At 34.2% G+C, this 24314-nt stretch overlaps 2 protein-coding genes and 1 long non-coding RNA gene across 8 annotated transcripts; 2 read left to right on the forward strand and 1 right to left on the reverse strand.

Moving 5' to 3' along the window:
• Window positions 1–3790: 3790 nt before the first annotated feature.
• Window positions 3791–10013, forward strand: LOC109210298. Its single transcript, XM_019373701.1, has 10 exons — window positions 3791–4168; window positions 4446–4496; window positions 5203–5319; window positions 5994–6479; window positions 7260–7711; window positions 8214–8313; window positions 8428–8493; window positions 8599–8679; window positions 8772–8891; window positions 9636–10013. The coding sequence occupies exons 1-10, from the start codon at window positions 4121–4123 to the stop codon at window positions 9942–9944; spliced, it is 1830 nt and encodes a 609-aa protein (XP_019229246.1). The 5' UTR covers window positions 3791–4120; the 3' UTR covers window positions 9945–10013.
• An 864-nt stretch (window positions 10014–10877) lies between these two features.
• On the forward strand, window positions 10878–14380 carry LOC109210299. Of its 6 annotated transcripts, none has more exons than XR_002065524.1 (5): window positions 10879–11127; window positions 11284–11392; window positions 11472–13509; window positions 13630–13737; window positions 14133–14380. It is a non-coding gene; the product is annotated as an uncharacterized LOC109210299 (long non-coding RNA). The 6 variants fall into 6 exon arrangements; XR_002065523.1 differs by having other exon boundaries at window positions 11475–13509; XR_002065525.1 differs by having other exon boundaries at window positions 11509–13509.
• A 2126-nt stretch (window positions 14381–16506) lies between these two features.
• Window positions 16507–18616, reverse strand: LOC109210292. Its single transcript, XM_019373694.1, has 4 exons — window positions 18337–18616; window positions 17835–18291; window positions 17079–17724; window positions 16507–16689 (listed from the first exon to the last, which is right to left on the reverse strand). Exons 1-4 carry the CDS (start codon window positions 18614–18616, stop codon window positions 16507–16509), a joined length of 1566 nt encoding a protein of 521 aa, XP_019229239.1.
• Window positions 18617–24314: the final 5698 nt, after the last annotated feature.

The raw sequence follows: 24314 nt of genomic DNA on the forward strand, positions 1-24314 counted from the left end.
GGTGGGGGTGGGGTGGATTGGTGAAGGTAAGGAATAGGGTAGGGAAGGTTGAGAAGGAGTTTTGGAAAATGTTTTCCCTCCTCTTGATAGGGAAAACATTTTCCTCCAATTGGAGGAAAATGAGTTGGTGAGGAAAATATTTTCCAAAACATTTAAGCCAACTAAACATGGAAAAATTGGAAAATATTTTCCGGAAAATGTTTTCCTTCATACCAAACACACCCTTAGTATTTAACACATCTAGCTCACCAGCTATGTGATGCGTAGATCCAGAATCAATTATCATTCTTTACAAGTAAAGCTTGCCATTAAGGAGGTTGCAATACCTGCCATGTTAACCTGATATTCTGGAGTCTCCTTGTTTAGCATGCTATAGGGGTGTTCATAGTTCGGTTTGGATCGGTTTTTCTCTTAAAAGAAACCAAACCAAGTAAGTCGATTTTTCAAATATTAGAACCAAACCAAACCAATTAAGTCGGTTTTTTCTCGATTCGGTTTATGTCGGGTTTTGTCGGATTTTCGGTTATTTATCGGTTTTTTCTTAAATATAAGACATACACTATACATTTAACAAAAGAAAACTACCAATCGAACTAGAATGTAAAGGTAAAGAACTATACTAAAAGTGCAAACTATTAACATTTACCATTAAATTTTTAAACTTTGTGTAAAAATATACATATATAGAGGTGTAATAATAAATTTGAAATAGCTACTCCTATAGTCGGTTTGGTTCGGGTTTTTTCGGTTATTTTCTTATTAAAACCAAAAACAAACCAAATTTGATCGGTTTTTAAATTCAAAACCAAAACCAAACCAAACCAAAAAGTATCGGTTTTTTTGGTTGGTCTGGTTTGGTTCGATTTTTCAGGTTTTTATGAACACCCTATCTGTCTATATTGATCCTCAGTGAAGTATGGTCCTACCTTTAATCCATCATAACTACTTCTTCCCTCATCCCGATGTGCTGATTTGTCATTATCTAAGACACCAATTGTCATGTTAGCTGCATATGGTTTCTTGTTTTTGAAATCAGTTGGATAGCCATCTAGTTTGTAGCAATTTTCCTTAGAGTGCCCAGGTTTGTTGCAGTAATCACATTTCACAAATGGCTTCTTTCCTTTGTACTGTCCCTTGTTATACTGCACAGTCATTTGCCCTCTACCTGTTTGCATAGCAACCGAATCTCCTCTGTTTGGAAAGACTGGATGTGCACTAGAATTCTAACTCTCATCCTCTATAATCAATGGGTGAGCTTCGTTCATTGTTGGCTCCACAGTCTTCATTAGGATCTGACGTCTTGCTTGATCATATGTCTCATTCAGACCACTTAAAAACTGCATAAGCCTTTGCTGCGGAAGGTGTTCAACATACTCATTCGAATTAGGAATATGTACCATTGCATCATACTCAGCCCACAATTCCTTTAACCTAGTGAAATATGCAGAGGCTGAATCTGTTCCCTGCGAAATAGTAGCAATTTCCCTATGCAACTGAAATATCCTCACACGATTCACTTTGCCGAATCTCTCTCTCAAATCCTCCCATACCAAATGTGCATTAGATGCGTAGACAATGCCGCTAAGTAAATCCGGAGACACAGTGTACATGATCCAGGGAAGCACGATTGCATTACACGTTTCCTAGTCCTCATGCAATTCAAATTTGAGCAAATCCTTTTTGCATGTCCCAAGCATAAACCTTAGCTTCCTCTTAGCTTGCAAAGCAATTCGCATTGAACGACGCCATAGTCCGTAATTTTCCGAACCTGTGAGCTTTACAGGAATCAGAATAGAACTAGGAGTGTCTGAGGGATGAACAAACAAAGGATGCGTGTGATCGATTTTTTCGGTCGCCATTGACGATCGTCAGTCACAGCTTCGCGAGGAAGACGACGATGAAATTTTAGCCAAATTGAATAAGAAAATTGCGGAATTACAACTCTTCACTGCTCTGATACCATGTGAGCTTGGTGAATCTGAGCTCAATTTCCAGAATCATCCAAGCAATTAGGTTTGAGAGTAGAAGGGGTGAGCTTAAGAGAGAAAAGAGGAATCGCAGAGAAAAATAAAATATGTATTTTGTAATGGATGAATACAACTTTACATACAATTACACACTAACTCAATTCTGTACTAACTTAACTAATTACTTAACTACTAGATCCCACAACTATAACCGACTAACTAACTCATCACTAACAAAACTGACTAATAGCTCACAATATCTAAGTTTAAGTGAAAAGTGTCAAAAAAGAAATTATCATCAAAAGATTGACTCAAAGAGGAAGAAATGATAGTTGATGAGAGCATGAATAAACTAGGAAAATAGAGAACGACGAGCGCACAAAGACACAAAAAAACACGTGTAAGAAAGAGAGAAGCTTTTATGGATGAGACAATGTGTAGACACGTTTGTGGGATTACCCGAGTTTTTGGAAAAAAAATATATGGAATCTTAACCTTGATTAGAATCTTGTTTTGAATTAACAAAATCGCAGCCATTAGTTTTAAATACTATGTGTCTTCTATTTATATAGAAACTTGAAAAAATGGAGAGAATGAAAAATGGAGAACAGCCGAATTCGGCAACTAGAAAAATGACATATATCTGCAATGATCTATAGATATCTCTAACGATATTGATCGAGCCCAAGAAACCTATATCCTCATCTGAATTTTGTTTTTCCTGTTTAATTTTGGGAAACTTACACAAATGTCCCAAATAAATCTCAACTTACCAACCTCTAGCCATTAGTCATAGATTTACCAAAACTAGCCAACAAAAATTGAAAAACCAAATAATAGGGTTCTTTCTCTCAAAGAATCACATGCAAAATCACCTTCCATATTTTTATGCGTGATTAGCAACATTAGATACAAGACGGAAAGGAAATTTCATGGACGGGGTAGCAAATAAGGTGATGAAATACAAAAATCTATACAATATTCCAAAAATCTAAACAAAAAAGGAACTTTTTCAATGGGTATAGTTGAAATTCATTGAAAATATATAGATAAGTCAATATACAAAATTTGAGGAAGATTGGAGGTGATTTGGACTGGTTTTGTATCAAAATTCGTAATTAAATCGAGTTCAAAAAAGTCTTCTGCGACACATGTATCAAACATGTATCACGCATGTATCACACAGACATGTATACATAGATATACATGTGATACACAATTGATACAAATATGATACATATGTGATACACAAATGACACACAGTGTGATACACATATCATTTTTTTTCATGTTCAGCTTTTACTTCGAATTTTCAATTCAAACCACCTCAAAACTTCACCAAATCATCCCAAAACTGAGATTCAAGCTCCTTAAGTTGTGCCCAATCTATTCTAATAACACCCACTCAAAACAAAGCACAAATTTGATATTTTTTGCTACAAATAGCTAATTGACTAATATTAGTAATATTTTATCAATTGGCCATTTTTGTAATGAGCTACTTATAAATGGACATAGCTGGTAATTTCCCTTTAATTTTTTTTTAATGAACCAAAAGTTAGGCAACCTTTCAATACTCATAACTACTTTTCATTTTTTACTTTTGATCGCATCTCTTCTTTTTTTGTTCAATGTGATGATTATTACTTACTCCTTAATTTACACGTCTTAATACTGCAAAATACGCAATCTTTTTTCTACTAAGGCAACAAACAAAAACCAAACTGTTATACCAAAAAAAGAACAAATACCGTAATCTTTAAGGCCTATAAATTCTGCAATTGCAAGCTACGCCAAAGTTTTTTTAAGAAATAAAATTTGAAAACGCTCTTCTCTCTTTGTATGATCTCTCACTCCTATTTCTATAACTATAATACTATATCATATTGATAGCTCCCTTTCATCATCTTCTCATCAAAGTTTTTACACATACTTCATTTCTCAGTATATATTAAAACTTAGATATGTCAACAACTTCAACAATCACAACCACCACAAAAACCCTACCATACCATTCCTTGCTTCTAGCCCAAGTTAAAGTTATACTCAATATTCATCTCATCAATAATAATAGTAACACAACAGTTTACTAATCAATACCTCATGAGTACAATTCCCTTGGAACAATAAAGTCTTTGAATTTTTTCTAGCTCATGGCAAACCAACAAGATTTGGCAGTTCATTTTCCAGCCCAGATTATTGTGAGTTTGCCTTATATTTTTTAGTATCTTACATGGGATTTCAAAATTCTATTAGGGTTTTGTCATTTTGTTTCGTTCTTGGACTTCTATGGTGCACACTTTTTCTCAGCGGCAAATTCAGAATTTAGAGTCAGCGGGATATGTTCTTTATGTTTACGTATTTTTTATTATTCTTTTCTCACACACACATAAAGGGTCGAATTAGACCCCACTCTAGATCCTCCATTGTTTTTTTGTTTTTGTTTTTGTGTTGAGATGTTGTTGGTTTATGTTTCAGAGAAAGAACAAAACTGGTGGACAACAAAAGAAAGAGGAACTTGAAAAAGAGGTATGGGTGTGATTCTGTGTACTTTTCTTCTTTGATTTCTTTTGCATGATACGTATTTAAAATATGACCAATTATTTACAAGTACTTGGCATATATAGGTGATGGTCATGTACCTTTGGCCTATATGCTCTTTTAGTAGGTTAGTCATACGAATGAATGTTGCTAAATTTGTTGGAATCCAAAGATATGCTCTTTATTTTCTTAGGATTACAAAGTCTATATAAGTAAAGCAATAAAAAGAGATTATCTACCATTATACCATAAAGATTTTAAATATCAGACAATTGGAAACTATCTTATGTGCATTAAGTCTAATTCATGGAGATTTCAAGGATTTATATCCCTTATTATTGTGTGTCCGGGAGCCTTGACGTAACTAGTAAAGTTGTTGTCATGTGACCGGAAGGTCATGCGTTCGAGGCGTGGAAACAACCTCTTGCAAAAATGCATGGTAAGATTGCGTATGATAGACCCTTGTGGTCTAGCCCTTTCCCGAACCCCGCGCATAGCGAGAGCTTAATGTACGGGCTGTTCTTTTATTATTCTGTGTCCTATCCTTTCTTACGGATTCCGAAAAAAATCGTAATTTTTGTCTCCGGCTTTGGGAGAACTTTACTTATATATAGGTGACCTACAAATCTTTGATACATTTCCAGAAATATAAGAACCACTTATTTATTTTGGTTTTTTACTCTCATTTAATTAGGTTGCTGAGCTTAGGAAAATGTTGAATCATGAACAAAAAGTGCATGAATTTCTGGAGAAGGTTCATCAGCGAAAGGACGGTTCATCTTTCAGCAGTCCAAATTACCTTCCTCCTAAGGTAATTTAATTAAATTTCTTGGTGTAAATTTTTATTGAAATTAGTATTTATGCCTTCAACTTTTGTGTGTATATCTAACTTTGATAGAATGATCTTCTCCTCTCCCTAAGATTTCATGATTAACACAAGCTTAGAAGAAAAGTATAGAAAAGTGAGATTTTCTTCAATAATTTAGTTACACGTGGAATTATGTATTTTTTTTGAGAATAAATCTCACTAAACTGCAAATCATAGCCTCTAAATTTACACTTAAAGAATGCAAATTTTTTTTGAAGAATTTATTTGAATATGAAGAAACTACCTTTTGTCATCAAAGGATCTGACGTTTACTTTCAACCTAAGCTTGATTCAACCAACCATCCTTATGTACCTACTAAAGTTACAAACTTTTTATTTTTATTTTTAATAGGATTTGGTAAGAAATTGGATCGATAACAAGCCGGTAATATCATCTAAATTGAAACTGAGGGAGTAATAGATTTAAGTTATATATGTATACTGATCGTGTAAAAAAAATTCACTATCAATATAGTTTAACATGTTATATCAAGTCTATTAATATATCATAGAGTTTTACTTGTAATTATTATCTTATAAGTGACGTGATAATGTATTTAAACCGTTAGTACATAACTCTGTACTAATTGGTACTGACTAAATTGCAAATTTTGTAGATGAAGGAGCTATTTGCAGAACTAGCCATGGTTGAAAATGAAATAGTTAAGTTGGAAAGCCAAATCAGCCAGCTACAATGTAATGTGAATAAAGAGAAGGAAATCAACATTACTGAAAAAACCAAGTCCAAACAATTTGTACCAAAGCTGAAACAATCGCAACAACAAGGAATTATCAACACTCCTCATAATATAACTTCATCACTTCCACCAAATCCAAACAAATTCAAAGGGCTAAATGATCAAAAGTTGCCATTTGAGACTAAGGCATTGCATTTCATTAGCAAAGCTATAAAAGGTGATTATGGTCTTAATGATTTCAGAATCAATGAGAAATTAATTATGAAGTCAAAAGTCAATATTAATGATCAGGAGGAAAATCAACTACATCAAGAAGTTAGAACATTTGGGGAGAGAATTTCAAGGAAAAGTGGGATGATTAAAACCCCTTCTCCTTTAAGAGAACCAAGAAATCCAACTCCAAGAGTAAGTTCTTTATTTATTTATTAATATTCTGATTCTTATTAATAGTATTTTCAAGATTTTTTTATGGGTTAATTTCAATCGAATTAATCGCAGTAAAGTCATAAAGTTAAACTTTTTAGACAAAAAGTACCTACTATCCCTAAATTTCCTATAAAATGCAAAATGTAAAATAAGCACTGCCACATCATCAAAATCAATTAAAATTAGGAACAATATCAGATAATTTTAATATTGTTTTTAGATGTATATTTGGTAATTTTATTTTATTGCCCTATTATTGCCCATGTATTCATAAAGAGTTTAGTTTTTAGGAATTTTAGACTAGACTTATGATAAACTTTGATTTTCTACTAGCCTAACACTAACTCTTCAATATATTTCTTGCTGGAAGTATCCCATATCCCATTGATAACGAGTGAGCCAAATAATTCAATTGTGGTAGTTGTTGAACCTTAACACATAGTTCCGGCAACAACAAGAGCCGCAAAAAAAAAAAAAAAAAATAGCATCGATAAATATACTACTAGAAAGAACGGTTTCAATATTTCTTTCTGATGATCGATTTGACAGTGTTTATTCGATAATTATTTTATATGGCAACTTAATTGTGATTTTCTAGCGCTTTTCAACTATTTTTATTTTACGCGAAATATTAGATTAGTTGATGAATATTTTTTGTTAAAAATTTAGTTTACTTTGCTGCAATAGTCCTTTAATCATGAAATTAACTCCAAATTTTGTATAATTTTCTTGATTCGGTCTATTTTTTTAATCTTTCAGAGAGAACGTAACGCAGAGATCCCAAAATTTATGTCAACTCCAACACACGAACTTCAACCAAAAGTAATGCCAAGTCCACTTCACACAGAAGAAGACACAATTCATCGTTGGCCACCAAATAAATTATCTGAAAACATTATGAAATGTTTGATATTTATATTTATAAGGTTGCTTAGAACATCAAGAGCAATGGAGTTAGAAAAATCAGGTCCTATTGCTAGGTCAAGCAATTTCTCTTTAAGTTTCAGAGCTGAACCAAATTTGAACTCGAAAACAAGCCTATTGATACAGAAAGATTCAAGACAACAAGATCCTTATGGTATTTTTGATTCAGAAGAATCAATTCCAAGAGATATTGGCCCTTACAAGAATTTGGTTAGATTTGCAAAAAGTTCTATGGAGGCAAAATGCATCTCGACTTCTAATTCCATCCCTCTATTTCAAAAGCTCAAGTATGTCTAAACCTTTAGAAATTTTATTTTATATATTTTTCCTATATGCAAGTTAATTACTTATAATTAAGTTTAACTTTTGTGCGCTAATAATGTAAAAGAACTTTAACACTATCATGTCGTCTAAAAGATAATTATAAGCAACTGTCATAATAAGTGGAATATTAATTACATGAAAAATAAAGTATGTTACCTGCAATTACAGTCAAACTTCTCTATAACAACCTTACTTTTTCTGAATTTTTTGGACATTATAGCGAAATGTTGTTATAGAGAACATATATTATAACATAGCACGGAAATTGATTCTATAAAAAACTTGGCTTTTATATAGTGAATGACTGTTATATATAGCGATGTTGTATAACAAGTTAAATTATACTTATAGCCTAAAAGTTTCTTTACATTCTCACCGCATATAAGTTAAATTCTTTTATTTTTCTGTTTGCAACATTGGTTTCTCTTCTAAATATTTTTTCTTGTATTTATTTTATAATTTCAGGCTTATGATGAACAGTCTACAAAATGTAGATTTAAGACTGCTGACTTACCAACAGAAGCTAGCATTTTGGATCAACATGTACAACGCTTGTATCATGCATGTACACTAGATTAAGCTTTTCTTTTTTTCGTTCCTTTCTAATTAAATATTAATATGTCTAGTTTAATCCAGTTATAAATTAAAGTACATATATCTTTTTGAATTCTTATTCCAGGGATTTCTTCAACATGGAGTTCCTTCCAGTTCTAATCCTGAAAAATTTCTGTCACTTATGAACAAGGTGATTACTTTCGTATTTTCATAATTCTGTTCTGGAATTAAATTTTCTTGATTAATTACCTATATATTACGTAGCAATTTGCGCAAGGATTGATCTATTTTTCAGGCAACTCTAAATATTGGTGGCAATACGATAAATGCACATGCAATCGAGCATTTTATCTTGAGAAAACCAGTAAATAAAGAGGTAAATTACCTTTCACTTTTACCAACTTGTTTTGAGACTGAGACGTAGTTTATTTGTATATTATTTCTTACATGGGTATGACATTTAAATAGGTCAATCGAAAAGGTGAAAAAGAGGATAAAGAAACTATAGTTCGTGGACTACATGGACTTGAATCATTCGATCCAAATATAATGTTTGCTTTATGTTGTGGCACACGTTCTTCTCCAGCAGTAAGTCAATTTACTACCATTACGTAGTACTGTTGCTTTTTTGTCCAAAATTATAGTATTAAATTGCACTTTTCGAAATATTTTTCTATATAAGAATAATATTAAATACTGTATGTTAGTGATGCTGAGATTAGTAACGTTGGGATTAGTTATGTTGGGATTGTTGGTTTGGTGTATTATTTCTTATGTTGGGCAGTTTTTTCTTTATACATGCTTATTCATGCATTAAAAACTATGGTATTGCTAATGTCATGGTTTACTATGTATAAGAATAGTACTGAATAAGACATATATAACTAATACAAGGTTTAAAAACACTACCAAACAAGAGATTAATAATACCAAAGCTAATACATATATTATTTTCTCTGATACATCCTACCAAACGGCCCCTCAGAGTCTTCCAATTCATTATAGTTTTTAGATATTCATTATTTCAAGAACAAATTTATCTTCACCCCATCATACTCTGAAAGTTGGTCTGATTAGTGTCTTATTAAGTGGACAATAATTTGGGTCTAGTACGACAATATAAGTTACAAAAATCAATTGTAATATATTTCCCCTTTTCTTATTTGAATGTTAACTTGTTAATTATAGTGGGAGAATATATTTTTACATGTTATAGCAGGTTATTTGTGCTATTTAATTTCATGTTACTACTATACGCGAACAGTAACTTGTACTTATCTTTTAAGTGACAATTTACACTGAATTTAAGCTCTAATGAAAATGAATGTGCAGGTGAAGATATATACAAGTGATGGAGTTACAGCTGAGTTAGAAAAATCAAAGTTAGAATATTTACAAGCTTCACTAATTGTAACAAGCACAAAGAAAATAGCTATACCAGAGCTTCTGCTAAGAAATATGAATGACTTTGCTCAAAATTTGGACTCATTAGTAGAGTGGATTTGCCAACAATTACCTACATCAGGTTCATTGAGGAAATCCATTGTTGATTGTTTCAGAGGTGTTAATGGAGGCAAAATGTCCACCATTGTTGAGAAGATACCTTATGATTTTGAGTTTCAATATTTGTTATCTGTATAACATTGAATTGTATTTTTTTGTTGAATAATTAGTCGTCATTAATTTGTATTTAGTGGAACTTTTCTATTACGTGCACATGTGAATAAAATTACCATAAGTGGTGAAACGAAAGGTGATCACATGTTGGAAAAATATTACATATCCTCTATATGTTTGCAACAAATTATGCCAGTTTATCATAATCAAGTGGTGAATCGAGGCAACAATACATAATACTTATTAATTAAAAAAATATTTGTGTGATAAAATGATTACAAAATGTCGTGTATATTTGTTATAGATGGAAATACTAGGTGTGAATAATTTTTTTCATTCAAATAGCAGCAATGGTCATTTATTCTTTTTTTCTTTTTAAGTTAAACTATTCAAAAATCGTTTCGCCAAAAATTAAATTATTCTTTCTGTCCCAATTTATGTGACACTTTTCGATTTTCGAGATTTAAACTTCTTAATTTTGACCATGCATTTGGAAAAAGAATTTTTCAGTTTTTGAAATAAAATTTACACATTTGGAAATGTCAAAATCAGCTATCCATGAAGCTCAGCCATGGATTTTTAGCTGATTGAAGCTGATATGATGAGTTTGAGTAAGTAGGTAAAACAGAGGAAGAAGATGGAGAGAGAATAATCCAAAAGATTCTATTTCTTCTTATGTATCACGTGTATCTGTACATGTATATGTATATGAATGAAAACCAAGACTAACTATGGTTAACTAACTCTACTACTAATCATAGTAAACTTCAGTTACAATCAGTACAACTAACTAACTGTCATTACAACTAACTATTACAACAACTAACAAAGTGACATTGCTTGGCTCAATACACTACAAAAAATTTATCTTTTATCGACCACTTCTTAACATAGGGATATGAATCCGATCGTTACAGGTATATTTATAATGACCAAAACTAGTTTCGGTGGTTAAAGACGATTCTAAATTCGACAATAACAAAAGGAAAATATCCGGTCCATTAAAATTAAGATATCCGGTCGTTAATGCTACTACAAATTTGGCAGAATTTTCCGAAACAAAAAAGCGCCAACAATCACCGCTAAGATCTCAGTTCGTTTTCTTTGCCCTATTCTAAGAACCCTAAGCCCCAAAGTGCAAAATGAGCACGACACCGGACTCTCCGCTACCATCGCCTTGTTGCTCTCCCTCTTCAATTACTGCTCGGTCTGTCTCTCTCTCTCTCTCTTTCTCTCTCTCTCTCTCTGTGTGTGTTGTGTGTGTGTGTGTGTTGTGCTTAATTGAAAGTCAATTTTACTTGGTTTCAGTTTTGTTGATTCCAGAGGTTTTCGCTATTATAAATTGGTGTTTTGTCCAATTTAGGATTTGTGATAGAAGAGATATAGATAATTTTGATTTGTTGAGAAAGGATGTTACTAAGCATCAACATTGAAGACACATTGATCCTTACATCAGCCTGCAGAGTAGTAAGGTTTTTGCAGAACCTTATCTGATTTTATTTTAATGGTTTCTACTTCTGTGTAGCATTACTGGAGTGGTTTTTTGTGCAGTAGTAGGAAAATATGATGTCAGATTGGTTAAATTCAGGTGTTTGAGGATGTTCACAAGCACAACAAGGCCAAAGATTGCTGGCTTATCATCGATGATCTTTTTTTATCTTTGATACCAAGTTAGTTTTAATTATCAGTCATTTTATTGTCTTATCATCAGCGGAAAGGTTATTATATTATAGCTTCATCCATTTTATTTTTATATTTCTTTTGTGTCACTGGTGATTTTAGTCATACTGATTATCTATATGAGTTTTTGGTTATCTGTCCTTTTCTTAGCAATACATTAGGCAAATGCCTAGGCCTAGTTTTTATATATATCTAAATCAAAATCAGAAAACAAACCAAAGTAATGTAGTGTGTTAAAAGATGTAGAGACATAATCTATGTTGAATACATAGCCCTTAATATCATAATTGAGTAAAATATACTCCACTATGGTAGTATATTTTGAACTAGTTGAGAGATGACAAAGCAATCTACGTAAGTCGTGAGTAGAAACTAGCCCTATGAATGCAGAAAAAGCATCAAATATCCACACTGCCCAGTAGGGAATGAGCATTCCTCGTCGCTTGATGTAATCCCATTTTTGCTCTTGTAACTAGTAGTGATATCAAGAAACCTCGCCGCATATAGTTAAAATCAAATACCAGTTCTGGTACCTTGTAGTCACACACATGTTTTGGTGTGGCCCTCCTTGTACGCATAGGATTTGTCCTCCACATTACATCACTGTTCCCTACTTGCAACTCCTGCGTGCCTGCATTCCTCCTTTTTTCTAGTGTCCAGCAAATGTGTGAGACTGTGAGTAGTTGTGGATGCATTGTTTGGTGTGGAAATCGTGTGTTTTCCAGCAGCAAAATGATGAAGCCTTTGTGAGGCACCATTCATTGGATGTAGCTCCCGTTTTTGAATGCCAAAAAAGTGTAACTTCCATGTTTATGTCACTCAGAATTCTGGGCAGTATGCTTCTCGAGTATTCTTTGTTCCTTATTTTCACCAGTGACATCCCTTTCTGGGAATGAGCACATAATGCTAATATCACCCATAGAGTTTTAATCACATGATGAGGGATGGTAACAATGGCGTTTTCTGTCATGAATGAGTCGGAAGTTTCTTGGCATGTTTCTCCTGTAAATACCTTCTTTTGTGCCCCTTCTTTGTAGCCTGATCTGACCAAGGTTATCTGTCTTTGGATATGCATATTTTGTTAATTTTTTCTGTTTAGATATCTGTGATATAGAAGATGTTGTGCCTTTAACTTATCGAATTAATTTGGTTTGGTGATTAACTTTTTCTTTTTGAGCGGTGGTGATCAACTTTGACCGAATTAGATTTCTTAAGTTGGTTTCAAATTGCCAATTGTTTCCTATTAAAGAAGTTCATTTATTGACAGATAGGCAATGAATTGTTAGTTGTCTACAATATCATTAGCTCTTTCTAATTATTTTATAAAAGTATCATTTGGGACTTTGACTAGTCTAGTTTGTAATCTATATTTTTTGGAGCTTGTTCTGCTATATTGAAGTGTTGAAACTTGGAAGGCCAAAGAGTTTAACTTCTCTGACTGAAGGAATACAAAGAAGCTGATGGTCTGTACCTAGTAACGATATTTTCTACGTATTAATAAAAGTCATATTCTTAAATATGTATGTAATTTAGGTAGTTTGTTTTATCCTTTTCATGTTTTTTCTAGTTAGTGTTGAAATAAATTGTGAATCTTATTAAACTGGAAAAACGGAAGCGTTGTTTATGTTAGTGATTTAATACAGAGAATTCAACGAAGTCATACAACAGGGGATGAAAGTAGAAAGAAATGCTTCAAACTTAAATTTATTTTAAGAAGAAAGACGATTGTTTCTTACTTATCTTTTGGGTTTAAGTTGTGCGGTTAATTATTTTTTCCATTGACTTTTGTTGTGATAAAAGAGCATAGTATCACAGGTTTTGAGAGCCAGCTCATTATATCAACTCAAGCACTATGGCACAATGTTATTGTTATAACAAGCATATCCCAATGGGATGAATCCATGGAAAGGTATTTCTTCAAAAACCAAATACAAGATGAATCATGTAATACTTCTAACCTAAATTCAATCTTTAATATTTAATATTTAAATATGAGTATCTCACATGTGTGTATGCACCTGGAGCTCAGAGAAGTCAATCACTTTTTGATTCAAAGCCTTGGGAAGTTTTACTTAAGGAGAATGGTTTTGATTGGAGGAAGACTTGATTTGGACTTGAAGCATTAACAAGTTCACAGGTCTGGATTTTTCCTACTCTTTTATCACTTGTGATTGCTTGTTAATAGTATTTTAGGTTAAGTTTAATATTCTGTTTATTTATGATTCATTATATTTATTAGGGGCTTTTATACTTCCATTCGTTACACTTTTTTGTTAATTTAAAAAATAGTCATGTTACCAACCCTTCTCTGCCTTGAAATCTTAGGACTTCGCTAGCTTGAGGTCCAAATTTCATCCTACTTAAACATAAAAGATAACCTTTTGAAACTATTCATTAGCTGCATCAAGTCAATCAAACAATATTTACTCCTATTGTTTAGTTAATTTAGTGATTAAAATTTTTATTTATCTTCTAAATAAAGTAGCTAGTAGGAGTTTTTCACTAAACTTACATGAATTTATTCTTTAACAGATCAAGAATTTGAAGTCCGACGAACCTGTTCTTGAAGAAAGTGCGGAGCAAATTGAAGCACAACAGTATTTTTGTTTTGTTAGTGGTGTTTTAAAGATGTTGGCATTTGTACATTCTACTATAGTTCTATTATCTCTGTTTGTAGAGTTGATAAAAGTAGTGTCATGCTATTTGTTTAGGTATATATTCTGACAGGGTGATCCTTTAGTTCTTTGTAATTAACAATGAAACATTAATAAATTTTAATTATTTTGTATATTTTGAGATGTAGGTGCTTAGTATGTATGTGTGAGAATGTATATCAAATAATGATTACTACTGATAAAACTACAGGGAAAAAACATAACTATATGCATTGATTTTTATTAAAATTCATATTAGTGAAGGGAATTGTGGTCTTTGTAACTCTTAATGACAAGATTTTCTAATGGTTAAATTGGCATTAACGAAGGGAACTTTGGCAATTTACGAAGGAAAATTCGGTCGCTAAAGGAAATAACGACTGGAAGATTTGTTGTCGTTAAAGGATATTTAACGACCGGATTGAGATCCGGTCGCTAACTTTTAACGTCGGAGCTTTTAACGACCGGATATTTTTTGTTTTTTGGTTGTTATTGACTTATAACGACGGGATTTGGATCTTTAACGACCGGATTTCCCTTCGTTGAAGGCCATTTTTCTTGTAGTGATACTCCCCCTCAAGCTGGAGGGTAGGAACAAATTTTCTACTCCCAGCTTGCTCAATAGATGATAGTGTGGTGCTTTCCCAAGGCCTTGGTAAGTAAATCTGCAAGTTGATCCTTAGTATTAACATGATGAGTTTGGATGAGACCTTGCTGCAATTTCTCTCGTACAAAATGATAATCGATGTCAATGTTTGGTCCTCTCGTGAAATATTGGATTGGCAGCTATCTGTATGGCTGCTTTACTGTCGCAAAAGAGGTCTATGGGCAATTTCACAGTGATGCCTAACTCCTTAAACAGACCCACAAGCCAATTCAGCTACTGTTGAAGCCATGCTTTTAAACTCTGCCTCTGCTGAACTTCTTGACACTGTGCTTTGTTTCTTGGATTTCCAAGAAATAAGTGATTCCCCGTACTTCACAATGTACCCTGTGACTGATTTTCTGGACTGTGGACAGGCTGCCCAGTCGGAGTCACAATAAGCAACCAAGGAATGAGAGTTTGCAGAAGACATCAGTAATCCCAAACCTGGAGCATTCTTCACATATCGGATGACTCTTAAGGTTGCATTCATGTGTGACCTCTTAGGTTTGTACATGAATTGGCTCAAGACCTGAACCACATAAGATATATCAGGTCTGGTCATGGTAAGGTAGAGCAACCTTCCTACAAGCCTTTGATAGGGTTCAACATCAGCCAGAATAGTATCCTCATCATCCTTGGTCTGCGTAGCTTCATCAAATTCTACTGATGTGAGCTTCTGATTAACTTCCAAAGGTGTAGACATCGGCTTTGCTCTCCCTAGCCCTGAATTAGATATCAAATCAAGGGCATATTTGCGTTGATTCATGAGGATTCCGGCCTTACTTCTGGCAAATTCTATGCCTAAGAAGAATCTGAGCTCCCCTAAGTCTTTCATTTTGAACTTCTTCTGAAGGTTATCTCTAGCAACTTGAATAAGTTGTTGATTATTACCTGTCACCAGAAGGTCATCTACATAAACTAGGACAACAACTAAAGCATCACCTCTCCTTTGTGTAAACAAGGAATAATCAAAGTGGCTTTGGACAAATCCCAGGTCTTGGAAAGCTTATGTGAGTTTCAAGTTCCATTGTCGAGATGCTTGCTTGAGCCCATAAAGTGACTTTCTCAATTTACACACCTTGGCTCCAGACTCCCTCTTGGTGCCAAAACCCTGAGGAAGATGCATGTATACTTCTTCAAAGAGATCCCCCTGCAAGAATGCATTGTGCACATCCATCTGATAGATGTGCCAATGTTCTGAAGCAGCTGCAGCTATGACTGCTCTGACAGTCACCATTTTAGCTATAGGAGAAAAAGTCTCCTTGTAGTCTAGACCTTCCTTTTGGCTAAAGCCTTTGGCTACAAGCCTAGCCTTGAACCTTTCCACCTCCCCATTGGCTTTGTATTTGACTTTGTATACCCACTTGCATCCTATAGGAGTTCTACCTTTAGGCAAATCAACTATATCCCAAGTCTTGTTGTCTTCCAAAGCTTGAATTTCCTGCTGCATAGCAGTGACCCATCTTGCATCTTTGGCTGCCTCATAGTAATGTTTGGGCTCAAAAATGACTGATTGTGCAGTAAGACATTTTACATATGAAGGGGATAACCCATCATAGCTCAGATAATTGGACATACGATATGCACAAGAACTTGTCACATAATCCTACATCCATCTGGGAGGGCCAGTTGTTCTTTGGGATTTTCTAACTGCAATTGGTTGAACAACCTCTACATGTGAAGGAGGCTCAACATCCTGTGGTGCAAGACTATCAAGTAGTGCTTCGGGAGTTAGTAGTGAATCAGCATCATCAAGTGCAAAGTCATTGGTAGAAGTAGGTGGATTCTCCTGACAACATCAGAAACAGGTGAGACTAAATGCTCATCTGTTAACTCAAGGACTGGAAATAAGGGATTAGGCATCATCTTCATCTGTTTAAAAGAAAACACCTGCTCCTTAAACACCACATCTCTACTGATTAGAAACTGCCTGAATTGCAAGTCATACAGTTTATAGCCCTTCTTTGTTGGTGAGTAATCCCATAAACACTGCTGGCAATGCTCTTGCAGAAAACTTGTCTTGCTTTCTTATATTTGCAGCATAACATAAACACCTAAACACCCTAAGGTGATCTAATTATGGTGTAGTGTTAAAGAATACTTCATAGGGGGACTTTTCTTTCAAGGTTGTAGAAGGCAATATATTTATTATGTGTACTGCTGTAAGAACACACTCACCCAAAATCTTAAGGGTGCTGCATATTGAAATCTCAAAGCTCTAGCTGTTTCAAGGATGTATCTGTGTCTTCTTTCCACTATGCCATTTTGCTGCGGAGTGTAAACACATGTAGTTTGATGTACAATTCCTAATGTCTCAACTAACTGCTTCATATTTGAATTAACAAATTCAGAACCATTATCTGTTCTCAGGATCTTAACAGAACAATCAAACTGAGTACTGATCATAGAAAACAATCTTTTCATTAACCAACAAGTCTCATCTTTAGCATTCATCAGGAAGAGCCAATTAATTCTAGAGAAATCATCCACTACCGTAAGAAAAAATCTCTTGCTATCATAAGTGGGTACTCTGAATGGTCCCCATACATTAGCATGCAAAAGATCAAATGGTGCCTTAGCTCTACTAGTACTAATTGGAAATGGTAATCGAGTCTGCCTAGCTAATGGACAAACAGGACACATTGCACAATCACTGCTCCTGTTACTAGTGTGGAGATTTTTGAACTTATCAATCCTCTTAAGCTTCTCCATAGGTAGGTGACCAAGTCTCTGGTGCCATGTCTCCAGTTTTATTGTATCTTGACTAACTGATATAGAAGTAGGCATGGTTGTGGTATGTACAGTTGGTGTAGTAAGCTTCCTCCTGCATATGCAATCTTTGAGTATGTACAGTCCATTTGTGTCACTACCAATCCGCAACACCTTCCGAGTGTAGAGATCTTGAAATACACATATATCAGGAAAGAAAGCTACCAAACTAGTGTTGCTGGGACATCTTCAGCTGCAAAATTAGCTGTTGTCTGGGAATTGTACTTCTTCCTGAATTTGTTATCTTTTGGATATCCTACTACCCTGTAGCAAGTTTCTTTTGTGTGGCCTTTCATGTGGCATACATCACACTGAAGATTGTAATTTTTCTTTGGCCTCTGCTGATTCCTAGACCTATTCGTCATCAGCGCTGCCATCTCACCCCCATCAACAGTGGTAAAGGTGTTGGACATTGTCCTCTGACTCTCACGCTTCATTAACATAGAATAAGCTTTGTTCACAGATGGAACGGGAATCATCATCAAGAGCTGGCTACGTGCTTGTTCATAAGACTCATTCAGTCCCATTAGGAATTGTAGAAGCTTTTGACGCTCCATGAATTGAACAAATTCACGAGAGTTAGCAGCATCACGACCAGCAATTGGTGCCAAACTATCAAATTCTGCCCAAAGCACTCTCAATTTTGAGAAATAAGTCGAAATTCAACTAGTGTCCTGCCTAGAAGTAGCAATTTCTCTGTGGATCTGAAAAATCCTAGAGCAATCCACCTTATCAAATCGCTCCTTCAAATCGTCCCATACCTCATTAGCATTTGACGAATAAACCATCTCACTCAATAATTCTAGAGAAACATAGTTCATCAACCAAGACAATACAATCGCATTACAACGTTCCCAGAGATCTACGAGATTTGTACCGTAATTCTCCCTTTTGCATGTGCCGTTAATGAACCCTAGCTTGTTTCGACCTAGGATTGCAATCCTCATTGCCCGGCTCCACACAGAGTAGTTTTTCGGTCCTCGTAATTGCAACGAATCAATACAGCTCATGAATTATCATTTGAATTCAGGAAAAGCGGATGATTGTGACCTAACTTCTCTGGTTCAGTGTTATCGACAGTCGGCATTGTTGATCTTCCAAATTAACTTGAAGAAGACTAAAATGGACGAAATTGAAAACGATAAGACCACACTAATGGCCGTGTGGCTCAGATACCATGTCAAAATCAGCTATCCATGAAGCTCAGCCATGGATTAGCTGATTGAAGCTGATCTGATGAGTTTGAGTAAGTCGGTAAAACAGAGGAAGAAGATGGGGAGAGAATATTCCAAAAGATTCTATTTCTTCTTATGTATCACGTGTATTTGTACATGTATATGTATATGAATGAAAATCAAGACTAACTCTACTACTAACTATGGTTAACTAACTCTACTACTAATCATAGTAAACTTAAGTTACAATCAGTACAACTAACTAACTGTCATTACAACTAACTATTGTACAACTAACTAAGTGACATTGCTTGGCTCAATAGGAAACTATGTAAACATATTATAAGTTGCAATAATTAATAATTCAAAATATTTAAAAAGCATTTAAAAAATTACGGTAAAAAAATAATTCATTTAATTCTCGAAAACCAAATACCTTCACATAAATCGAGAGAGTGAGTATATATTTAGAATATAAATGAAGAAGGTAGAATCTAATACAAAATTGAGAATATTCGGATTATTATTATAGGTAAACTGTAAATTTATGTTATTAGAATGATGACAAAAATTGGATATTAAAACTGAATATTTCCAAATTATTTTTTAAGGTTGTACCATTTTATACGTACAATAAGATAGCCACACCACTCCTCCACGTGTCACCTTTTCCGGACACCAACCTAGGACTGGGCATAATTTGGTAAATACCGAATTACCATACCGAAATCGAAAATTTTGGTATTTGGTATACGGTATTTTGGTATTTGGTTTAAGTTTTAAAACAAATTGGTATTAGGTATGGTATTTGGTATTTTAAGATAAAATACCGAAATACCGATACCGTACCGAAATATATATTATATTACACAAAACACATATTATTAATTATAACATAAATATAAAAAATCTAAAATTTTACTTTCCTTTATTCTCAAAGTTCATCAATTAACTCTAAACAAGTAACAAGACATTTCTAATGATCAAATATTCTTTTATGTATAATTTTCTCTATTTGGATCGATATTTGCTAGTTTTGGACAAAATTTTTGTCAACAAACATTTTCAGTTTTGTATTTTTGAGTACTTTAATTAAGAATATTAGAGTGTATGGCTTTATGCACAAGTTAATATTCAAACCGAATAAATCAAAGTTACCGAACCGAATAAGCCGAAACCGAAAGGACAAAAACCGAACCATACCGAATTTATTTAGGTACGCTAACACCCCTACACCAACCCCATAATTCCAATTTGCTTCTGCATGTAACTTCAATTCCGTCTCCACTCTCTCTGTCAAAAGACAAAATCTCCCACTATACAGAGGCAGCTACAACCTACAGCTATCGCCTATCTGCACTCTGCAGCTTCATTCCTTTTGGTTTTTTTCTTTTCCACGTGCCGTTTTCTTATATGATACTCTGCTACATGCATTAAATGTGTAAAACTTTTCTGGGTTTTCTTTATTTTCGGTTTTTCTCTCAACGAATGGTTCTTTATGTTTGAAAAAATAGTATGATCAGAGCCTTTTGTTCTTGTTTATGCAAGGTTTGTTCTTTTCCCCTTTTCTTTTCTGGTTTTTGTCTTCAGGGTGTCTCAATTAATTATTAAGTTATTGCATTTGCATGTATTTTTCTGATAATTCTTGAATCATTACTTGTCCACGTTAATCTTTTAGTAGCTTTTTATATAATACCCAAAATTGATTGCATAAGAGAAAATGTGATGTTTTAAAACAAGTTTGTTTTATTTTAAGTTCATGTTGCTGATGTTTTAGTTCTTCGTATGGCCTGTTAGTATCGAATCTCTATTTTTTTAAAAGGTATATATTGTGAGACTCTGAAACTTTTTTAGTCACAGTTTTGTTCCATAACTTGTGGATTAAATGATTTTATTTAGTTGATTATGCATTTTCTTATGCTTCTTGATCTTGGACCTGAACAATTCTAATAAAATGTTATTATCTTTCTTTATGGTACTCATTTTAGCAATCTTTGGAGTTTCTAGTTCATGTTTGAAGTATGGCTACATCAGTTATTGTTATTATTAATATTTTTGGCTCCATATTTCTGGAATACAAGGTATATATGTATATGCCTAAAGGATGTTATTTAGTTGGTATTTCCAAATGGATAAAATACACTGTTACTTGTAACTGATTAGTTATTACTTCATATGTACATATTATTGGTTCTTTTTGCAACACTGCAAATGCACATCATTTCCTTTACTAATATACCATGCTAAGGCTGCAATGTTTTATTTTGTTCTGTTTCTGGTAGTCATTCTCAAGAAAATGTTAGGAAAAGTTGGACAAAAGTGTAAAATGCAGAGTGCTCTAGATTCATTGCAATACAGCTCAAAGATACCGAATGCGAGTGCAAGCATCTTTCGACAGGAGCCAGAACAGGTACCTAAACTTTCAGTTGTTCAAGAATATGCTGCACATTCTGATCAATAATCTTTTTTTTTTTTTTTAATTTTATTTTGTTTAAATTTGTATGTTTTTATAGGTCGTAGGCAGCGCCTCTGATTATTTTGCATCAGAAGAGGAAGCCATAGGAGTGGAACATTTATTAGCAGAACCTGAGTATGATGATATAGCTGATACTCTTCTAGATCTTAAGACATGTACATTCAGTGTTCCAGAGAGCTACTTTAAGGATTTTTCAGCTCTAGAGTCTGTTGATCATGGTAATTAGTCTTATGAACTTGAGCTATGTGAATCAGATCAGAGTAAATAGCTACTTACAGTGGTTGCTGATTTCTGTTTATCTTTCTTAGTTTTTCCATATCTAATACTATATTTTGGTCTCTGATATTTCACCTAGATGCACTTCCCACAACTCTTACCGAAGTGGATGTAACGAGGGAGAAGGTATGTATCCTTGTGAGCAAGGCATATTTGTTAAGTCCTATTTGTTTTCTCTTTTTATGTTGTTCCATAGCTCTTTCATTGTCATTGATTAGTTGAACATACCTGATTTTTCAGCTTCTTGATGGATTTTCAAACGGATATGACGAACATTATTGCTCCATTCCATGTGAAGATTACCTTTTGGGTAAGCAGTTGTTGCATCTCCCGTTATCACGCACGTCTACTCTTTCCTTTACCTACTTTGTTTCTCTCCTAATTAAATATCTTTTACCTACTAAGTTAATTATAGTCCCGCTTTTCTCTATTTATCAGATATTGAAGTTGAGGAAGAGACTCCCACCCTCAGTGATGTCAATATATCCTATATGGGAAATGTGAAGTTGGAAAACCAGCTTGCTGATTCAAATGGAAAAATTTGTGGCACTGATGTGTTAAAGTTTTCTGATCCAAGTAACTCATCTGATTATGATGCTCTACGATTAGACAATCACAATTGTCTGGGATTTGATGACATGTCAACTGATAAACTACTCGAGGTTTTCAGTAAGATGTTTGGACATCAAACTTCTGTCACGGATGAGGAATGGATGAAGCACCACATAACATTTGGTTCGCAAAACCAGGGCATGAATTGCTCTCTAGATTCGAGGGAAAATGAAGGGGTTAAAGTCTCATCAGCAAGTCGTGAAGAGCTCCTTAAAGCATCTACTGCCTTTGCAAGTGTATTCAATTTCCGAAAAAAGCCAAGGGTTCAACATGTGAAAAGGAGAGAACATATCCAATGGAATTCCTTCAAATGCTTATCTTCTACAGCAGCTGAGGCACAAGATGATTCTTCTGGCACGATTTCTGACCAGTCCAATGATAATACTACATCTGAAGATGATTGGACTATAGGGACTGAGACCCGAGGCACTAACCAAAACAGAAAACATAACTATTGGTCAACACCTGAGGTCCTAAAGCTGGTGGAGGGTGTATCTCAGTATGGTGTGGGCAGATGGTAGTAACTGTCTGCGCATCGTAGTCCACCTCATCTGAAGGTAGTAACTGTCTGTTAGTACTATCATATAGTACTTTTCTGCTTTCCATATATTTTTGGTATGATTTTAGTCCCTTGCTTCTGTCAGGACAAATGGCGGAATCTTTTGAGGGCTAGCCGCCAACGGTTGAATAGCCGGAGAGGGGTATGGTATTCCTCCTCCTATCAATTGAAACCCTCTAATCTGTCCCCTTTCATTTCAATTTTGATTCAAACATTCACTTTTATGATTCTTTGCACATAATTAATATGAATATCATGTTGCAAAGCCACATCCTTTTCCTTACGAGTGTGTCATAGTATTGCAGCTACTGCTCCCTTTAACAAAAAAAAAAAAAAAAAACAAAAAAACCCAGTGTAATTCCACAAAGTAGGGTCTGGGGTAGAGTGTACGCAGACCTTACCCCTACCTTGTGAAGATAGAGAGGTTGTTTCCAATAGACCCTCGGCTCAAGATAAAAAATAAAAGAAGCAGACACAACACGTAGTAACATCAACAAGATAAGGTGATAGGGAGGGTGATTAGAATAATCGTAGCGAAAGAATCAATCATAAGGTAAAAGAAACCTACGGATACGAAGGTATGAAAATAAAAGATTAAAACTAATGCTACCGACATGAAAATGGGACACTCCCGCCTAACTAATACCTTCTACCTTAATTCCCAACTTCCACACCCTTTAACAAATAGAAAAGAATTTATGGCAAAAATCTAGTTGTGGATTGGTATATTTAAGTCATTTGCTACTCTAAATTTCCTTTTTTAGTGTCTTTTTTTGTTAAAAAACTACAACATTTGCAGGTCGCGGCAAAGGAGAAGCATGGTTGGTCCTCAATTCCTCAGCATGTATTAAACCACGTTCGGGAGCTTGCTGCCATCTATCCATATCCGAGGAAACGTAAAGCAAGAGTTTTGCCAACAGTATTTGTTGCCTCTGCTTCAACAGAGTCCGGTAACCAGTGCTTCTCTATGAACGCGTAGAATGCATTGAAGCTCACATATTAGATAGCAAGATACTATACAAGAAGGATCATACATGTGAAAAAAGATACATACATTTGAAAGAAAGATTCCGAATATTTTTGTAAGTAACAAATCTGGAGTTCATACAAGTTCAAACTAGAGAGTAAAGACTCATTGCTAACAGATTGTAGTTAATTTTGTTCTAGTCTAAAATCGTTTTGTCAGAATACTTATTAACATTTTAAGGACTGAAGAAAGTGGTTGCAATTATCTTGTTGATTCATGTGTACCAGCAAATGTTTCTACATGATTTCATTAGCAACCCTTTTCCCATTCACGTTTTACTTTTTCTTTTTTAAAACTTATTATCTCCAATATTATGTACTAAGATTGTTGTTTAGATAATAATGCACAAGCGCCAATGTGATAGTAGACAAAAGTATGGCAAGGATGCATGATTTCCAAGAAATGTTCAATGGTCTTATGGCTTAATAGTCTTTCCTTTGCATACTTAAAATGCTTAACGAAAAGGTTGATTAGAACAAACACCTCATTTATAAGTTCCAGGAGAGATGAGAGTGATAAA

Source organism: Nicotiana attenuata, unplaced genomic scaffold, assembly GCF_001879085.1.
Source record: "Nicotiana attenuata strain UT unplaced genomic scaffold, NIATTr2, whole genome shotgun sequence".
NCBI classification, from domain to species: Eukaryota; Viridiplantae; Streptophyta; class Magnoliopsida; order Solanales; family Solanaceae; genus Nicotiana; species Nicotiana attenuata.